The sequence below is a fragment of the Falco peregrinus genome, chromosome 11 (assembly GCF_023634155.1).
Source record: "Falco peregrinus isolate bFalPer1 chromosome 11, bFalPer1.pri, whole genome shotgun sequence".
Taxonomy (NCBI): domain Eukaryota; kingdom Metazoa; phylum Chordata; class Aves; order Falconiformes; family Falconidae; genus Falco; species Falco peregrinus.
This window is the reverse complement of record NC_073731.1, coordinates 28,058,811-28,078,834: the sequence shown is the minus strand read 5'-3', so window position 1 is coordinate 28,078,834 and position 20,024 is coordinate 28,058,811. Positions and strand designations below refer to the sequence as shown.

The window sequence follows — 20,024 nt, the reverse complement described above, 5'->3', positions numbered from 1 at the left end:
CTATTCTTTTTATTCATTTAAGTAGTTCTTCAAAAACTATGCTAATGACATATGTCAATGCGCTTGAAAGCCTTTGTGTTTAACCTGTCCTAATGGAATAAATTCCAACTTGGTTTACATTTATGCGGTTTTACTAACTTTAGTAGTGTAAACCCTGGCCTCTTTCCCTATTTATAGAGGCATGCAATCTGTATCATAGATGTATTCATGAAAAGAAATGAATATGCAGTTTCTATTCACTCTGGAGAAGGTGTTAGATGCTCATCCAAACACAGAATTGGCCTTACAGCTTTCTAGGTTTATTACTTAATTCTTTTTTTAAACTGTAGGAACTGGCAGAGTCTAGTGACAGATTAAAATCCCAAGCCAAAGAGCTGAAAGATGCACACAGCCAGCGGAAATTGGCAATGCAGGAGTTCTCAGAGATGAACGAGCGGCTGACAGACTTGCACTCCCAAAAACAAAAGCTTGCCCGCCAGCTCCGAGATAAGGAGGAAGAAATGGAAGTGGTGATGCAAAAAGTAGAAAGTTTAAGGCAAGATTTACGCAGAACAGAGAGACTTAAAAAAGAAGTAAGTGGTGAGAAGACTGTTTAGAATTTATGAAATAGTAGTTACATGTAAGGTTTTCTGACAAAGTAATTTTTTTATGTTATTTGTAAATCTTTAACTCTTTGATTGTTGTTTCAAACAGTACCAATTTTGTTTTCTAAGAATTTGAAGTGTTCAGTTTAGTGCTGAAGATTTATCTCTTCCATTGAAAAACATTTTGGAAAAAAAAATAAGAATTCTACCTATTAAAAATGTATGTACTTTTGTAGCTGGAAGTCCAAGCTGAAGCCGCAGCTGCTGAGGCATCCAAAGACAGGAAATTGCGAGAGAGAAGTGAACAGTACTCTAAACAGTTGGAAAGCGAAGTAGAAGGGCTAAAGGTTAGTCTGTTTTGATATTAACACCTTCAAACTTACTAGTCAAGTAGGACTTGGATCTGTTTAATTGCTTTCAGATGGAGGATGAAAGGGTATTGTCAGTTCATCACTTCAGTTGACGCTGAATGTTAATGCAAGCATGTATCGCGTTATTGTCCAAAAAATGAACATTTGCCTAATGCACTTTTCAGGCCAGTGTGTTCGCTGCACACCGAAGTATTTCTTAATACTCACTGTTTTCTTACCAAATTGCTTCTGTTACTACTTTATTTAACTTTACCTGTTAAAAGCGCCTTTTTTTTTTTTTTTTTTTTTTTTTTTGTAGTGTAGGGTGGTTGAGTATTTGTGTGTGCAGGTTCAGAAGCCTGTGCCGGTTTCTGTATAGTTGTTCTGTGTACTATGTTGTTCCTGAGCGTGTCAGTCAAAAGAAAGATGTTTTTCTCTGCTATAGATGTCAGCTGATGTAACTGTAAAGGAAATTTTTAGTGTATTCTGCCTCTCAGCCAGAAGTTGAGACGTTTTTGCACAAGAACAGTATTGAGTGTGAAGGCTTTGTTTATATTGATGAGATTGCTCACACATATATGTGTTCTTAGGAGAAGAAATTTAAGTAAGCCAAGAATGTTAACTGTTATTCTATGATTTAGCATTTTATACTGTGCTCTGAACAAATCAAGAGTTTCTCAGAAATTGAATGATAAGGATTTTCATTTCCACGTGAAGATTGCTGTTCATTTACAGCAAAATCCTGTTTCCAATGTTTCATTCAGTAGGATAAATCTAAACTTCTTGTACAAAATGCCAAATTAGGCCTATTCTGATCTTAATTTACATGAATAACAGGGGTTTTTTTATTAGAATTATGTGGGACATTAAGTCACTGCATAGAAAATTTGGGACTTTTTTTGAACATTCTTTTATTTTGCCGCCTTTTGTTAGATGAAAATAAGGAAATCCAGTCGGTATGAAGTTTGGATTTATAAAGTTTCTACTGCAGTGAATTCAGATTGTTACCTGAAAATCAAGATGTATTTCTTCTGTTTTCATGAATCTTCACCATCAGCAAGAAGTTTGTTGACAGTTTTGAGAGGCGAGAAGAATTTATTGGAGATCTATTGAGAATAAATGATCTGCTGATTTATAACAACAGGGCAAGTTTATTGGAAGAGGAAAGGGAACTGGTAGCTTGTTTAGTAATACTTCACAATACAGTAAGCACACTTTGGATCACATGCAGTTTTGATGGTGATTTATCCATTCAGAAAAAGCTCTGCATGGCTCTTAAGTTCAGGAGGCTATCAGAGAGGAAAGGTCAATATTTAAAGAAAAAAGGAAAGTTTCTTCAAATGACAATAGAAATGCCCATAAATGATGGGAGATTAAGTGTAAACAGGATGTTGAGGGCTAAATGAAGAGATTTTAGAGAACACTTAGCACTGGAAGCTGAGATTAATTGTGGAAAGTTCTTTAAATCAAAAGCAGAAGACCACCATAGGAAGCTCGTGGAGCTGCTTGTTGGCAGGGCTGAGAAGGGTAATCTCTGAGTTGATAAGGCTGTAGCAGAAACACTCGACGAGTTTTTTGGTGTTTCAGACTTTACTGCTGAAGCAGGGGAGACGGCCACACAGAGCATGTTCTTTGCAGCAGGTTGGTCAGATGAGCTGGGTCAGTCGGAGGATGATATGCAGGAAGCATTGGAGCTGGCCGGTGAGCCAGGCTGATGTCACACACACCAGTGGACTCACTGAGGGGGGTCTGAAGGAACTCGGGTGAGAAGTAAGAGAACTGCTGGCCAAGGCATGCAGCTCTTATTACAGACGGCCCACTGTGCCACTATAATGTTGGTCTGGAAGGTCCTAGGAACTGCAGAGGAGTGGGTGTGTAAGTAAAGAATAAGGTCAGTGAGCTCATGGATGAAGCGGAGCCTGTTGGGCAGGCAGCAGGTGTGCCTTTTGTCCAGCAAAGTCTGCGAAGTTGTCAGTAAGTCTGTGGACAAAGGAGAGCCAGTGGATGTCATGCGTTTGGATTTTCAAAAAAATCAGGCTCGGTATGAGTCAGCAGTGTGCCCTGGCAGCCAAGAGGGCAAACTGCATCCTAGGGTGCATTAAACAGCATCTATCTATCTGTGTGCCAGGAGATGCCTTATGTCTCAGTTGCACCATTTGTCCACTTGAAACTGGCATGTATGAAAATATCTATTTAGAATTTGTGCTTCCATGAGTTCCAAATATATTTTCTGTTACTATATTACTCTAGTTCTGTGAGCCACTGCACAGTACCATCCAGTTTTCTGTTCTGCTGCACCATCTGTCTTATGGTCTTAATGGTATCTTCTCATTGTGGAAAAAAATGTGAAATGCCACTAAAAATATTTTATGTACCCGATAGATGATGTTGCAAAGCCTAAGCATTTTATGGCCTCCATTGCCATGTATGTATGTGTAGGCAGGTCAGCATGTTGGGCAAGTTCAGTAGGTAACTGCCTGTGTATGAAATAAAATTCCTATGCTTACTATCTTTTTTTTTTCTTCTTTTTTTTTTTTTTTTAAAAATATCTTCCTTTCTCCAAACCATCTCCTCTTAGGATGGCATCTACTTTCTCCAGTTCACCATTCTGCATCCTAAGGGCAGGATTTTACTCTTAGATGGAAACAGATGGTCGTTTTGATGAGTTAGAGAAACCAGTGCGGTAGCAGCACATATCTGGCTCGTACACTGAGGGGGGGTTGCAGTGTTCTGCTGACACTGACAGCGAGGCCCAGCTTTCTCGTAGCATTTGTCATGGTAGAAATTCAGCTCAGCTGAATGTTCTACAATGACATTTAACTTTTAAAGTCTGTTCATACATCACCCAAAGAAAACTATCCAAAGCCATCTTTAATTAAAGGAGACTGAGAGGATTTTAATATCTCATGGTAAGAATGAAGGTATAATTAACAAAATATCTTCAGTCCTCCTAAAGGTGTGACACAGTCACCATAAGTAGGTTTTCCAGTTACCTGTGCTTTCTCAAATCACAGTGTTTTTATTAAGTTTTTATTAGACTACCTTTAATTACATATTAAAAAAAATAGAAAAAAAATTCCAAACCAACTTGTAAGTATGTTTACATTAAAAAGTGTGTCCATACTTGGATTTCAGTGCATGCCATGCCACTATCTCATTTTGAACCTGATCTTGCTCCTCCTCTATGTTATGGCAGGACATTGAGTTTAGTGAGTGCAGCATTTGGTGCAAATGTGTATGTATCCTGAAGCAGTGTGTAAAGACTATTGAAATGCCAGAAGACCTCACTAAGAGAGCTATGCAGCTGCGAAAAGTGAAGTAATTACTCTTATTGTTTAAAGCTTGTTTTTCCCTATTAATCCACTATGATGTAAATGGTCAGTTTAAAATAGGTCAGGCTTCCCTCCTGGCTGATGCAATCCGTATAGTGTTTCTGTAGCTAGATTTCAGCCTTCAGTTAAGCCTCTGCTTGTGTTAGTATAGCTTTTCCATAAATTATTTGTGCTTTAAAATGTACTGACTGTATATCATAGTCCTTATTCTGCATTCCTGAAAGTCTCTTGAACTTGTTGCTGTCAGCTGTGTGAGTGGGAGGATAAAATTCTTCTGTGGTCACTTTCTGACTGCATGTAAGGGGAGTCAGAATGTGGCCAGAGATGTTTAATGTGATGGTCAGATTTTCAATGGCTTGAAAACTATTACTGCATTTAAATCAAAAGATGATAGAGTACAATTCAGATTTATGCTCTTAACAGATTTTCAAAAAAATTGAGATAGATGTGTTTAACTTAAGTTTGTAATGGGATATTTTCTAAACATACTTATGAATATTATGTTGTTATTAAGCATCATTTTCAGCATTCTTGAGTGCTAACTTGGGGCTGTTTATTTTAGCAAAAACAGGTTGGTCGCTCACCTGGGGTAAGCAGTATAGAACACCAGCAAGAAATCACGAAATTAAAGGCAGATCTGGAAAAGAAAAGTGTTTTTTATGAAGAGGAACTATCTAAACGTGAAATAATGCATGCTAATGAAATAAAAAGCCTGAAGAAAGAATTGCGGGATGCAGAGAGCCAGCAGCTTGCCCTCAAGAAGGAGATCATGATTTTAAAAGACAAGTTAGAGAAAACCAGAAGAGAAAAGTGAGTATTGTATGAAATTTACCTTTAAGCTCAAGATATCTTTTGAAGTCTCTTAGTATGTTTCCAAACGTGCTGTCACTTCCTTAATTGTAGTGCAGGCAGGTACATTTTGGCTGAACTAATGTCAGGGTTGAAACCAGTCACCTTTAAAAATAAAACAGAACAAAAAAATCCACATCCCTGTACTGAAACGGTTAATCTTGCACCAGAATTCTTGCACTGGCTGAGCATTTCAAGGTATGTAATGAATTGCAGATTTGCAGCTTGGGGTGGGTTGACCCCTGAAGCTTATGTTGCAGTTTAAAATATTTTTTTTTGGACGTTTTTTCTTCTGTTTGGTATTTTCATCTTTTGATGCAAAACTCTAGTGTGTTAGAGATCAACTAGCGCCTGCATTTCTGCCAGCACAGGAACAGTCACTTAATGCAGACTAAGGCTAATCCATGCTGGGTTCCATCCAGTGTTAACATCAGTCATCAGACTACTGTAGGCATAAGCTGCTTTATCTCTTCTGACATGGTAATTTGTCAGAGACCTGCTTTTTTCTCTCCAACTTGGTGGAGCTTATAACTGGCCTTGAGAATGTCCCTTGAGGCATTCATCAATAAAACCATTTTTTTTCTGTTGGATAGTGTCATAATGGAAATAGTCGTAAATTGAACATGTTGATTTTCATTCATAAAAAATTCCAAACGCTTTATAGACACTAACATAGATGCATCCTTTTGCTGCTGTACCAAGGTGGCAGATTAGAAAAATCATGGAGAAGTTCCTGCTGAAAGCTTAGCCAAACTATAGCAAGTCCTTAAATACAAGTAGTAAATAAAATACAGACTCTTTCAAAAAAGCTTATGCAAGTAGAGTTGGAAACACTGGTTCTCTGGTAAATTGTTTCCAGCAGGGGAAGCAGATCATACAGCCTAGAATGCAGTGGATGAACTGTTTCTTCCTAGAATACAGCTATTCGTAAGCTGGACATATTAACACAGTAGTTTGCTGCTGTGTTCTAGGTTGTGAGAGATAAAACTTGCATCAGCAATGTGTTTTCTTTGTACCACAACTCAAAGCTCTTGCTGACCTCTGAGTTACAAATGCACAAAAGGCTATGCTGTCTTGTAATATATAAAGGTGATAGTATGATAGTCCTTTAATGCCATGTCACTCCAGTAGTGTCTCAGAAGGAGGAATGTTCAATAAAGAATCATTAATACCTCTTTCTGCAGGCTAAACTGTTGCTGAAGATCATACCTCTAAACACTGACCAACCCAAAACCTCCTGGGAAATCTGTCAGAACATTCTAACGTTGTACAGCTGCAAAATTTTGAACTAGATGCCCATCTAGTGAAATAACAAATGGCCTAGCAATGCTGATTTGCTTCATGCTAGCTAGTTCCTAAACCTTCCTTCAGTGTAGATTCTGTCTATAAATAAGGAAACTGGATGCAAATTTAAAATCTATGCTGACATAACCATGTGTTTCTGTATGTATTTCAAGTGTTTTAAACATTTTAAAGCATGAAGAGAAATGGCATCATATAACCAGTATCCAACATTTGGCTCGTAATGGGAAGGGTCTCAACATCGTATGAAGTCAGGTGTCCAAGCACATGATCAGTGATTAATGAAGACCTGATCTTAAAAAGCTTTTGTTAAACAGATCTGCAGAATCTCATGCCAGTATTAGGACTCCACAGAAACGGAGAAGTCCACTGTTCAGGGTGTGCTACAGACTGACTTCTGTAGTAGCTCAGGGATTTAGAAGGGAAGCTTAAATATTAGGAATAGAAGAATTGCTGTTGCTGCTCAGTTCTCAATATTTGGTAGTTTTTCCTTAAGATCACATGGATTTTTTTATTATTATTATTATTTTAATTTCTGCTTACACATACTGTTTTTAGCTTTTGTAATTGGTCATGCAAAGCTTTTTGTGAGTCTTCCAGTACAGAGGTGTTCAATGTAAGCATTGAAAAGGAAGCACCTGGAGGCTTTGTGCTGAAATAAGTAGAATTATTTCAACAATAGGCTTGGGGGTGGGCCTGGGGTCGAAGTGTGCATATACAGTTTGGCAAAAAAATTTGAGTAATCTAAAAATAATCTTTAGTGTATATTAAAAAAAAATAAAAAGGGCTTTGGTAAGAGGACGCAGTTGCATTACTCATAAGGGTTATAGTATAGAGTGGATTACGTAGGTTATTCTAAGCAAGGGTTAGTAACAACTTGGTCAAAATCTATGTACTTTTTTATGTGTCTTGCATGTTGTGGTGGTTTCCATTCATTTTTTCAAAACAGGTATTTTTTTTCTTTGTTTCCTTCAAATCAAGCTTTCTTACTTCTGCTATTTCAACAGCATAAGTCTTCAAGGGAGAGAAACTACCTTTCTGCACAAAATTATCGCCCTTTGCCTAAGTCTCATAAACCTCATGCTATTAAAATCGGGAATGTAGGAACCCTGTATCAGGCCAGTGATCTGTGTAGCACGATATTCCATTTCTTAAAATTGTCATGAAATATTTTAGAAAAGGTGCAAGAAACTGTGTAAAATAAATTGTTTGTAGAAGTTTCATTTAAGCCTGTCATTTAATGATAGATTGATAAAGCAGAGCACTTCATAAAACAGCATTTGATTTTTTTTAAATTGTGTGATATAAAGAAGCCTGGGGGCTGGTGTTTGTTTCAGGTCTACTTTTCTTGGTTTCAAAGCAGTAAGATAAAATATTTCTCCACTTTGTACAGCTGCAATAAAGAGCTGGAGTGACAAAGTGATACCATAAAGCTGTTTCACATTGCTTGCATGTGTTTTGCTACAGTTATTTTACTGATAAAAAGAAAGCTGGATCATGTATTATTTCTTAAAGTTCAAGAGCAGATACATAGCTAAATTTTAGATGAGAGAAAAAGCTTGATGGGAGAGAAGGATACCAGGCTTCAAAGCAAATGCATTATTTTGATCTTCCTGGCTGCCCACGGTATGCTTGTGGAGTCAGTTACAGTTCAGTTGTTTGCTGAATTGATATTTGGTTATGATAGATCATACCCGCATTCTCCTCTGTTTAAAATTTGTTCTTGTTTCTTTATTATAGTATAGCAATCTGACTTACTGGTAGTGACAGTCACCAGTTGAAATAAGAATGTGAGGTACAGAAAACTTACAAGTATGTTGGGCTCTTTTACCAATCCAAAGCTTCCTTAATCCACCACTATTTATGGCTGCTTTGAGCCTTAAAGCCTTAAAAGAACAAATTTTAGACAAATACAGAAAGAAAACCTCTAAACAAAACCATAAAAGCTAAATAAAAGAAATAAATTAATAAAAAATTAGGTGGGTCTGCTGCCTGAGAAATTAGCTTTGAATCTATGCCTTGCAAACAGAAGCAAGACCTGTTATTAATTCCCCTGACAGCCAGTGCTTTAATCTCTTCCTGCCTTTTCCCTAGACTGCTCATCATATGCATGGAATCTGTTGATATAGAAAAGGAGTGGTGGTGAATTTCAAACTTGGCATTTAAACAGTAACGATAGTATGTTACTTTACTAGTATGTAGTGTTATGTTTCAAAGGATGCCTAGCAACATAGAATTTCACTATGAGACTAACATGCTGGACTAGATTTCAAAGAGTGGTTGAAGCACTAAATGAATTTCAAATTAGGAATAGGAAATTCAAACCAGCATTACTCTTAACTGGGTTCACTGTAACTACTGGCACTTCTCATCTTTTAAGGGTGTTCTCTCAATTTGGCATAGTAGTAGTAGTTCTGCATCTCAGAAAAAGAGGCAAGGATGTAATTTGTCTGTTACACAATGTAAAAGTCTGATCAGTATCCAGAAAAAAAAAAAAAGGTGTAATGTTTAAGACAAGGTATCCCCTGGATTTTATTTTTACAGAGTTAACCTTTTATACTGGGCACTTTTTCAAATCTTTTAAGGCTGAATGGTGGTGTTTGCTGAATGGATCTTTACTGTATCTGTGGCAATTATAGGGTAGTTCCATCAACTGACTGATGAACTTTGTGCAGGTTACCTGAATAATTGGTGAAATGGTGAGTGCAAACCTAGTGAGTCTCAAAGGAGTGGATGTGAGGTGGGAGTTATGTGTCTGAAACATTGCTGTACACCACTTTAAAGAAGGTAGTGGTTTTGGCAGACAGAGGGCCTGCCACTTCACAGGTTCTCGTATTCATTGTGCAAGGTCAAAGGTGACGTTAAGCAGAATCAACCAGGGGTTCTCCTCTACTGAATGACATACACAGGAGAAGGGAAGTTTTTGGGGAAACAGCTACTCTGAAACGCTTTTCTCAGAAACAAGGTCCAAACCTGCTCTAGAATCTGGTGATATTAGGAGTGTATAGGTTATCCATCCACTGTTTGCTGATAGTATACAGTACCTGAATTAACAGTTCGAATGTGTCCTCTGGCCGTTCTAAATTCTCCAGAGACTAGCCCATATGAGCTTTTCTCATCAGAGACCCAGCCCCAGGTGCTCTAATTTAGCTTCGGTATGTTCTGGTTTCAGACATGGTCATTGTTGCCTGTCGTTCTCTGTGTAACTTGGAATTATAGAAATGTCTACATTAAAATAATGGTTCTGTGAGCTGAGAATTTACCCTGAGCATTTTAGAATATCGACACACACATTGCTCTGCACAATTACAGCTGCTCAATACTTGAAGGATTCATCTGAAGAACAAAATACGTATAAGTGGATTGATAAATGTTAGCTCAGTGGAGTTCTGTTAATACCGTGCTGAAGGAAAAATCATTGTCTAATTATAAATTCCAGCGGACTGCCTTATAATCTGAAGATGGTAGTATAATACATTTACTTGCTTAATTTTAAGAGGCTGTGGTATTCCCAGTGTCGTAGTTCCCTTTCAGCTAGTGTGCATTGATCTTTTTGTATTTAAGTGAATAGTGTGATGAGTTTTAGAATAGGGACCTTTCTAATTCTATTTCATTTTATTTCTTAGCCAAAGTGAAAGGGAAGAATTTGAAACAGAGTTCAAACAGAAGTATGAACGAGAAAAGATTCTGCTGACAGAGGAAAACAAAAAACTTTCAAATGAACTTGATAAGGTAAGTGCTGTTGAGTTCTGAGCTTACTATGCTATGTACAGATTGGACAATATAGAACTGTATTGTTATTATTAACTCTTAATTGATAGCAGAACTTGATATTACACAAAAAGTTATTAGTATTTTATTTTAATAGAGAGTATCTAGATGCATCTGAACTTGAGTGTGTGCACTTATATGTATATATACGTGTGTGTATTTATGTGCAGGAATTGAGTTAGATGGTCTTACGGTTCATTAAGATTCACTTTAGACAATACCTTAAGGCAACAGAAAAGGATGATTTCATTGTATGACCCAAATATAAGAATACATAGTTAAAGATGTGATTATTTAGAGTATATTTGCATCTCAATTGCTGTGAAATAACAGGGCTCCTCCCACCCATTGAGATTAAGTGTTACTTTGAGATATTAAAAAAAAATACAAATGATAAGGCATATTAGCTGAAGCGTGTTGGGCAAGGAATAATTATGTATTGTGCATTTAGATTATCTCTTTATTGTTCACTTTGACAGGTTATTCAAGGTCATTTTGGATTAGGCAAGTCTTGTTAAACTTGTCTCTTCTTTTTTTAATACATCACAATTTCTAAAAATATGATGAAAGTACGGTGTTCTTCAAAGTAAGCATGTTTGCATGTCAGTGTTCAAATTAAAGTATATTTTCATACCAGTGTAAGACGCATATTATATATGCCTATATGTAGGCTTAGTCCAAGAACAGTAATAGGCTAGTCACTTTGATAGGTTTTCTGCTTGATGTTTCTTTTTTTTTCTTTTTTTTCTTTTAATTTGATTAGCTTTATATTTTTCTTGTCAAATGACATTTACTAAATAGTCTTATTTTAATTATAAGCCTATTCAAATGATAAAATATGGAGTGGAGTACTCCAGGAGTAAAAAACAGAATACATTTAAACCAGATTTTTTTTTTTTTTATATCGTTTTGATTTGTTAATGTATTTCAGTACTAAAAGAAGCCTTTCACGTGAGATGCATTCTCCTAAGCAGGCCTTCCTATAAAGTCTATCTGATCTCCAATTCCAGTTTGACTTTATGAATAATTATTTAACATAATGAAGGTTTAGTTCCCAATACCAACTCAGGTTAGCTGTGGCTTTTGTCTTGCAGAATGTGCAGGCATGAATGACAGCTATGTGAATGTGAGAGGTTAATTGCTAGGTATAACATATTGTACTTACAGATGTGCATTTAATTTCAATTTCCCTGTCTGCAAGTAAGTAAAATGAAAAATAGGGGAATGTGAAACACCTGGAGAATCTCAGGACTGACTTGTGCCTGAAACTGTTAAAGCCTCTCATTCTCCATGGTTACTAAACAAGGGAGAGGTTTGGCAGTTTTATCTCAGCTACAACAGGTTTTGTGCCCTTGGTTTGCTCTTTTAATGTAGTTTTTTCTTTATAGAACATTCCACACCTATATGGTCAAAGCAGAAATCTTCTAAAAGTTATAGAGGTATTTGGAGACTAATTCTCAGAAAACTAATTAATTTGCTAGAGCAAAAATATAGTTCTAGTCCTCAAAAATGGCCTTTCAGTACAGCTAAGGTCATACATGAGAAGAGATTCTGGCGTTTATTGTTACGTGGTGTTTATTGTGGTAGGTAATACCATTTTTAAAGCAGATGCATGATGTGGGAGAGGAGAAGACATGGCTTTTGAGGCTGCGTAGATACGGAGTCGCAGCAGCTCATACTTTTAACAAGCTGTTTGAATTCTCATTCAGCTCACCACCATGTTTGAGAGGCTGAGTATGAATAACCGGCAGCTGGAAGAAGAGATGAGAGACCTGGCTGATAAAAAGGAGTCCGTGGCCCACTGGGAGGCCCAAATTACTGAGATCATCCAATGGTGAGTACTCTGCTCTAGTGCCATTGCAGAATCCCCTCGGTATGTGGTAGGGCAGTTACTGAGGTTTTGCCATTGCATATGGCGCTTGTAAGTGCTTAGGTGGAGTCTCACACCCGCCTGGGATTCTGCTGTATGTTTGCTGGAGATTTTAATAATTATCCAAATCTGGAACGTGGTGTTCCTCCTTAAGAGCGAAAGTGTCTTACCAAATACAACTTTTTTAAGTGCAGAAGACTCGTGGCCATTGGGTGTGGCTTGCGGCTTTGGAAGAATGCTGGAAGGAGTCATGTGCTGAGCTCACGCCTCCGAGAGGGAGCAAGCCTGGGAAAAGCAATCGCTGAGAGTATTTGTGTCTCGGCATTAATTTCCTTCATCTGCTTGGCATGTGGCAGAATGAAACAAATACAGTGTAACTTTTATGTGATTTTTTTATAAGGAGGGCATTTGAGACTACCACAAAGCCAGTCAAGTGATGTTTCTAATAATACTTTTGCTAAATAATGACATTATGTTTCTAAAGTCTTCTGTCCGGTTCTAGTAAATTAAGAGGGGGTGGGGAAAGCCCAAGTTGAAACTATTAAGAGAAGAAGATGATTTTATCTAGGTGGCCTTTATTTTTCCTCTCCATGCCTGCTTCTCTCCCCTCCCTTTTTATGGTCCATTGCAGTGTTTAGCATCCACAAAAGCAGTTTACATTGAGACAGGTGTTTTTAGAGCTCATCCAATTCTGGAAAGATTCCTTCATCATATACTAATCTTTTTTTGTTTACTACTTGATCATTTTTGCCCCCCATTTTTCCTGTCTCATGTTAGTGAAAAAATCTGATTTGTTGTGTCAAAGCAAAAAAGGGAAACATTTGCTTTGTGAAACCTATTTTGGTATTGTTGCAATGTCAGTATAATTTTGTTGTCCAAATACAGAGAAGTTTGTCAGTTGAATATAGCCATGTGAATATGTAACAAGAAAGAAGGGAAGTTGTCTGGGTTTCTGGAAGTGTTTTAAACAGCGTTTGTTACATAAAATAATGTAACGCTGATCGGTCCATAGTGTCTCAAGGCATTGTATTTGTAGCAGAGGTTAAAAAACTCAAAGGGTCCACTTTGGGCATGTTCCTTTTCAGTCCTGTCTCTCTTAACTGTGAGTGTAGTTGACAGCCCGTGTCACAGAAATTATAAAAATAACCCATAAAAGTTGTTTAAAACAGTTAATTTCTAGCCAATCAGAAATACTTATTGAGAAAAAAATCAAGGTAAAGAGAGACAAGTCGTCTGTTTCACATTCCATATTTTTTTAAGGCAATGCTTCTCTGCTTACTGCACCAAAGTAACCAAACCCCTTTTTTCAGATTTATGTTTGAAAGCACTCATAAAACTTGGCAGTTCTGGAAAAAGACAAGTCAGAATTAGTTGTGGACTGTTTTACTTAGCACTATGTAAAAATGTACCAACAGCCATTAAGAATGCCCTTTCTGCAGTTTATGAGTGTTTAATATTTTAAGATGTACTACTGATGTGGTTCAGGTATATGATAAAGCATCTTGCGTGTATTAGAGATGTCACTGGGGTGGTAAAGGAGTTTGGGATCGAGGTTTTTGTTACATCTACAGATACTTAATGAAAAAAGATTAGGAACATGCAAGACTAACTTTTTGAATGAAAGATACCATTTCACTGATCCCTTATAAAAAGTATGAAACTAAAAATTGAAGAATTACGTAAAAAGAAAAAATAATAATAATTGTGGGCAGAGTTAAAGGAGATTAAAAAAATATCTGGCTTGGTTCCAGTTTTTAACCACTGTACACGTCTCAGTTTTCTCTCTGTACTTCTCTCTGCTTATGATAAGGTTTTTTTAGCTATGAGAAGCCTTATTTTGACTCACATTTTTTTCTTATGTTTAGATTTTCCCTGTGTTACTTAGATAATCTGGCCATGTCCATCTGCTGTCCGTAGAATTCAGCACTGCACACTGAGACTAGGTCCTGCTCTGAGGATTTTTTGCTGTGGAACGTGGGGTGCTGTATGAAGTATTTAAATACCTGTAATACCAATAAACCTTTCAAAAGAAAAAAAAAACCCAACTAATTTTGAGGAAAACTAGTTGTATTAAATCAGTCACAAGTCTTTGTTTTCCTCAGAAGAGCACGCAATTTAAATCCATGCCTGTCCACCTCTTCAGTATGACAACAGAATGCCTTGGACTTAACAAAGTAGGTTAGAGCTCGAAGGTTCCTTCAAAACTAACATTTTTTCACATAATATTACATTAAAATATGTGGTTTGGGTGCGTATGTTCCACCTTTTAAAAATGGGTTTTGCCTACCATCATCTTTTTGTACTGTGATTCATGAAGGATAGGAGGCAGTAGATGGAATTAATTACTGGTTTTGTAAACAGTTTGCTCAGCTGCCTATGGTAGTTGAAGGGCTTTGTTCCAGCCCTGGTTTAGGTAACGCAAGCCCAAGGAGTCCCTGACTTCCTTGGAGTGCTCTGCCATTTAATAGATCTCGCTCAGGAAATCTGCCCCACTACTCAAATCCATGTTTTGGATGGTTTCTTCATGACTCCTCGGGCCTTTCTAAATCATTATTTCTTTCAGATTTTATAACTTGCAGGTAATTTTAATGGCCTATCATGTTCCTTTTAGCCTGTCCCTGCTTTTTTACTTTGCTATCTTGCATCTTTGTTAGGGCAAATGTACAAAAGCCGTTTTATTTTTGCTTTTGTTATCCCAAGATGCCATAAATATAGCCAGAATTTCAACATAAACACTTGAATCAAACTTCCATTGCAAATTCTACTGTAGTAGCAGTAGACCCTCACAGATTATTCAGCCTTAATGGAGCTACTATATTTACAAGTTAATATTAGCCAAATCACTCATCATTCCTTGACAAGAGTAAGAAATATTGAGGCTTTTATAGTCGGCTATAAATTTTCCTGTGGGAGGTGGGAACGAGATTCATTGTGTTGGAGGTTAATGCAGTCACTTTAAAAAGGAATCTTTCAAATAGCCATGGTATGATATTTCTGTTCTGTTGCAGAAAGGAGGTTGGTGGAAATCTTGGTAGTGATTCCCAGAGTACTTGGCAAGAATCTTAACTTACTAGTCACTCTGAGAGGGATTCATGTAACAGAGTTCTAGGAGTCATAAGGTAGACAACGAAAATCCCATTACTAGTACTGTAGAAGTCTGTTTTGCACCACACTGATTGAAAAGGAAGCCTAGACAACTATTTCAAATGAAGAATTCTGTATTGTTGAGTATATTTATATGGGTGAGCTAAATCCTACCTGATTTACCTACAGAGTGGATGTTAGGCTTTGATTCAGCTGGCCTGACACTGTGACTTACTGTTTACCAGAAGATTCAGTTAATGTTTTCCTTGTTGACTAGATATTTTTCCAATCAACTGTGGTTGATTTTATCTTAATTACTGATTTTGTTTAAAAAAACAAACCCAAAAATCAACCAACCCAAAAAGCCAACCCGAAAAACCTCCCCAAACGCATCTACATTAAATCAAACATAAAAAAGCCCTGAAGTTTTGGGGGGTTTTTTGGGTTTTTTTTTTGTTTTGTTTTGTTTTGTTTTTTGTTTTAATCTGGTCGCTCTCAGAAGAAAGCACGCGCAAATTGTGGGAAAGGTTTAGCAAAAGTTCTAGGAAAATTCAACTGTAAAACTCAAAACATGAAAAATTCTGAGATGCATTGTGTTTGAGGTAAGAATAATCAGAGTTATCTATAACAGAAATTTTGGAGGGCAGAGGGAATTTCAGGGTTTGGGAGCAAAGTGTCGAAAATTTTTAGAGAAGTTTTAAATTTTGTTGGAGAGGGCAGGGGGGAAATGAAAAATTAAGTTGGAGCCTTTGAGCATAGTGATACAAAGACAGAAATTTGAAAGCATTGAGAAACTCCAGGAGAATTAGGAGTCACAGCTCTCAGACTCCCTTGGGATTTTAAATCAAGTAGGATGCAGCTTGACGTAAGACCCTAAGGCTTTAAGACTCCTCCTGTTCAGCAAAGAACTCTAGTCTTCCTGGTCCATTTTGTACTGTAAAGTATCCCAGACAGAGACCTAGAGGCTGCCTTTCTGAGCAGCGTGACAAATAGCATACTAGATACTAGTCAATGGTTACTTGAAGGTTGCCATGATGTTGCTCCAACCAAAAAGCTAAATTTAATTTTACAAAATTTGTACTTTATCATTGTTCTAGGTTCTTTACAGTTAATGAACTAAGCTTGCAAGGGCACTAACGTTACAGGTGGAAACAGAACAGTTAATCTAATCTAAATTTTCAGTAAAGAAAGTACTCTGAGTGGAACCTGAAAAACTTTTCTTCCATAGGTCTTTTGCTGTGCTTGTTAGGGCTCTCTGTAAGAAGGGGGGAAGAAGAGAAACATTAGTAAGAGTAACTTTACCATTCTTGCTCTAGCTTTTTTTAAAAAAGCCAACCAAACAAGAACAACAACAACAAAAAACCCACAAACAGTATCAAATCAGAAAAAACCTGTCAAGGGCACCTGGGTTCACACGTTTAATCAGTGTCTGTCATTATCTAGAGCATGTTGCCATCTAGTGGGCAGCAAAACTTACCTCGGCTCCAAAGTGTACTCTTCCTGTCTTTAAGATTCTGAGGAGTTTTCTTGAATTCTATAGATTTTTTGCAAAAATTGACTTTAGATTTAGATTTTAATTTTCTAGATTTCTGCATGTTCTATGGAACATCTTTCTGAGGTTTTTGCATGTGGAGCTTTTCAGCATTTAGAGCCTGAAGGTTCTGTGTGTCATAATTAACTGAAGTGTGTTCTCAGCCTCTGTAAGGAGGGATCTATATGGCATGATAAAAACTGACAAAGAAATTGGACATTTAAAGTTTTTCAGCTTTAATTAGAAAAGTTAAAAAATAAGGCACCGATGAAATTCTATTTTTAATCTGACATTGTCCCTTTTTTTCGGCAAAGGTTTTACACATCATTAAAAAGAGAGATCAAACACTGATTCCTAAATCTATTTTCCCTGCTTGTACATCAGGAAAACTTACTTTCTGACCTTGAGAGTCTCACATTCTTTTTATTCCTGCTTATACTCTTTTTCTTTTTACTGTGTATTTAATGATGCATCTTCTTCACCCCCCCGAAAGCATCTTCTGCTACTTCTCACATCTTTTGCCCACTCTTATACACTGAGTGATTTGTATAGGCCAAGACTATCTGTGCCTGGTCGTCAAAATGTGCCATCCGGAATGTTATGGGGAAAAAAGTTGGTGTGCTGCTTGCACTGAGCTCTAATGTGCCTTGGGAAAAATAGTGACTCGTTAATATCTAAACTCTTACTGACTTTAGTGTCAGCAGTGCCTTTTTTCTAGGTACCTCTTGAACCAAATCGTAAGCAGGAGACAAAGATAAAGCCCAAAGCATGAATGACTGTTTGCTTTTTCATGTTGGGTGTGTGTGTTGTGGCAAAGGTTGCTGGTTTTGCATTAGCCTCCCCTGTATTAAAGCAATCTTCCTTACAGAAATGTTAAACTGCACGCCCAGAAGTCACCACAACATGCAGGTGTTTTGCCCGTAGCTTTCACATTGTGATCTTGCCCTAAGGCCACTATGGAAAAGCTCTTCTGTTCCTCCCTTGCCCATGGCTGTTCAAACTATGTGCTTTCTGTCTTTCTTGCCTCCTGGTGACTATCTATAAGTCTTTATTGAGACATTATATTATTTTTATTAATTAATGGCAGACTTGCAGGTAGCACCATTTCCATGTTCACTGTGTGTAGCATCAACCAGAGAAACTTCCCGGAGTGCCTTAAAGGCACAGAGTGGGCATCGATCATGTCCTGCAGAGACGTCACGGTGAGACAAATTCAACCATCCGGAGAACTCTCATCTCCAGTCCAACATACTCGGGATTTTGGTTACTAAGGAAGGATCAGGAAACCAGGATACGTTCATTTCTGTGAAATGGAAAAGCTATTTTCCCACTTTCCTATAAGTTATTTAAAACTATGTGAGGTTCATGACTTAGAGCACATCCTAAATGTTTCTGTGGTCGGTGTTGATAGGGCTAACTGTGATCGCGCTGTGGTGGCAGACTGCCGGTCTCCCAGGCCAGCTTGGAGACTGGGGCTTGCCCTGCTCTTGCAGAGCTGGGTTTATTCTGTGGGCAAGCGGAGGGGTGATGCTCGGAGCCAGGCAGGTCAGGGGAAAGGAACTGGGGGGAGGCTGGCTGCTTGTTTGCTTTAGGGTTTTCATAAGCTACTTGGTTTCAGTCAGGTCATTTTTTAGCAACTTTCTTTTCTATGGTAATACTTGAGGCAAAGTGAAGAAAGAACCTTCTGCTGTGATTTATCACAGAAAGTTGTTTTTTTCTCTTTGTAACTGATGATCAAAGCATTGGAACAACAGATGTGTCTCCTCCTTGATGTCTTTACACCCAGGAAAACATGTCTTGATAGAAAGCTCGAGGGATGAGAGAGCCTCTTCTGGCTTATGCTGCTTAATGACATTAGAATTAGACTCTCCCTATTTATTTAGCATTTCTTGAAATAACTTTGATTCTATTAGTTCTCATAATCAGCTGAAACATTAAGGTCAACCACTAGTTCCAATATTATGTGGATAGCTGCACTGTTAATTATTGGTTATAAATTTTGTCTTTACTCCTTAAAATTAGGTTGAATCCTGAAAGGTTTCTTTCCCACAGTCTCAATTTCAGATACTGAGACATATATTACATACTTAGATATGTAGTTCTTCCATTTTTATTCCTGATCTTAGTGATATGTGTATTTTTAATGGAACTCTGCAAAGCAGCAAAGGCTTAGTTCTGTGTGGTTTTCTGTGGGTTTTTATTATTATTTCCTTATGGTTTATGATTTTGTTCTGTATTCTGCTTTTTTCTGTTTCTGGTTGCTATTCTGTTGAAGGGACTTTGGGGTTTTTTCTTTAGGTTCTTCTTTTTAAAACACCTTTTTCTTACGTAATTGTTTAGGGTAAGCGATGAAAAGGATGCTCGAGGTTATCTGCAAGCCTTGGCCTCTAAAATGACAGAAGAACTAGAGGCCCTGAGGAACTCCAGTTTGGGTGCAAGAGCTACAGTAAGATTCTACTTCCATAATCCAGATTTTTTTTTTTTTTTTTTAAAAAAGACCACTAATTTGGTAGTTTCAGCTGCAGTAATAACCTGTCTGTAGAGTGTCTTTGTTAGGCAGAAGTTAAGACTTTCCTAGAGTTTCCCTTCTGAATAACTGAATAACAAATCTATTGTTTATCAATTAATTGAACACCAGATCTTTATAATGTGATTTTATCTATGATACTGTTTAAGTAGCTAGTTTATATATTAGTTTGTTGAAGGAAATCTATACTATGGGTCATGAAAGTCTTAAAAGTCTTTCACTTGTGAAATGTGAGTGTTCTTCATGGCTGTCATTTCAGTTGAGGCACAAAAGTTCAATTCACAGAATCTCTTTGCATTTGAGATCATGACAGCATCAAATGTTCATCTTGCCTATTTAGTACTTGAGTTTAAAAGGAATAATAGTAATAACAATATTCTTAATTTTTCAGTTTTAGATTACTTTGGAATTAATGAACTCTTACGTTAAGAATATAAGTCTGAAAAACATAATTGTTGAAGTTACTTATATTCCTCATTTTCAGCTTTCTTTCCTCTTATTCTTTCTTCTCTCTTCTTTTTATTTTTTACTAGGACATGCCTTGGAAGATGCGCCGCTTTGCAAAACTGGATATGTCTGCAAGGTTGGAGCTACAGTCTGCTCTTGATGCTGAAATCCGAGCCAAACAGGCTATTCAGGATGAGTTGAATAAAGTCAAAGCTTCCTGTATATCTACAGAGTGGTAAGACTGACTTGTTCTGGTGGAAATTAATGTCGATACCTCCCAGGGAGTGTCATCAAGTCATGATTTTAAGAATCTTGTCTGTCAAAATTTCATAACAAATGATACACCAGTTTCTTACATCTGAATGTGAAAAAAAGAC

At 37.2% G+C, this 20,024-nt stretch overlaps 1 protein-coding gene across 8 annotated transcripts in view; it reads left to right on the top strand.

Annotated features, from left to right (window-relative positions):
• The window catches only part of CDC42BPA (CDC42 binding protein kinase alpha), a 190,790-nt gene that overhangs the window by 123,805 nt on the left and 46,961 nt on the right, over positions 1-20,024 (top strand). For 6 of the 8 annotated variants that reach the window (XM_055815949.1, XM_055815941.1, XM_055815942.1 and 3 more), the window contains exons 14-20: positions 330-572; positions 821-931; positions 4,829-5,076; positions 10,044-10,149; positions 11,898-12,022; positions 19,014-19,119; positions 19,734-19,882. In XM_055815949.1, the coding sequence (XP_055671924.1) occupies positions 330-572; positions 821-931; positions 4,829-5,076; positions 10,044-10,149; positions 11,898-12,022; positions 19,014-19,119; positions 19,734-19,882 (1,088 nt within the window). The remainder of the gene's footprint in view (positions 1-329; positions 573-820; positions 932-4,828; positions 5,077-10,043; positions 10,150-11,897; positions 12,023-19,013; positions 19,120-19,733; positions 19,883-20,024) is intronic. The other 2 variants (XM_055815945.1, XM_055815946.1) reach the window with 2 other exon arrangements.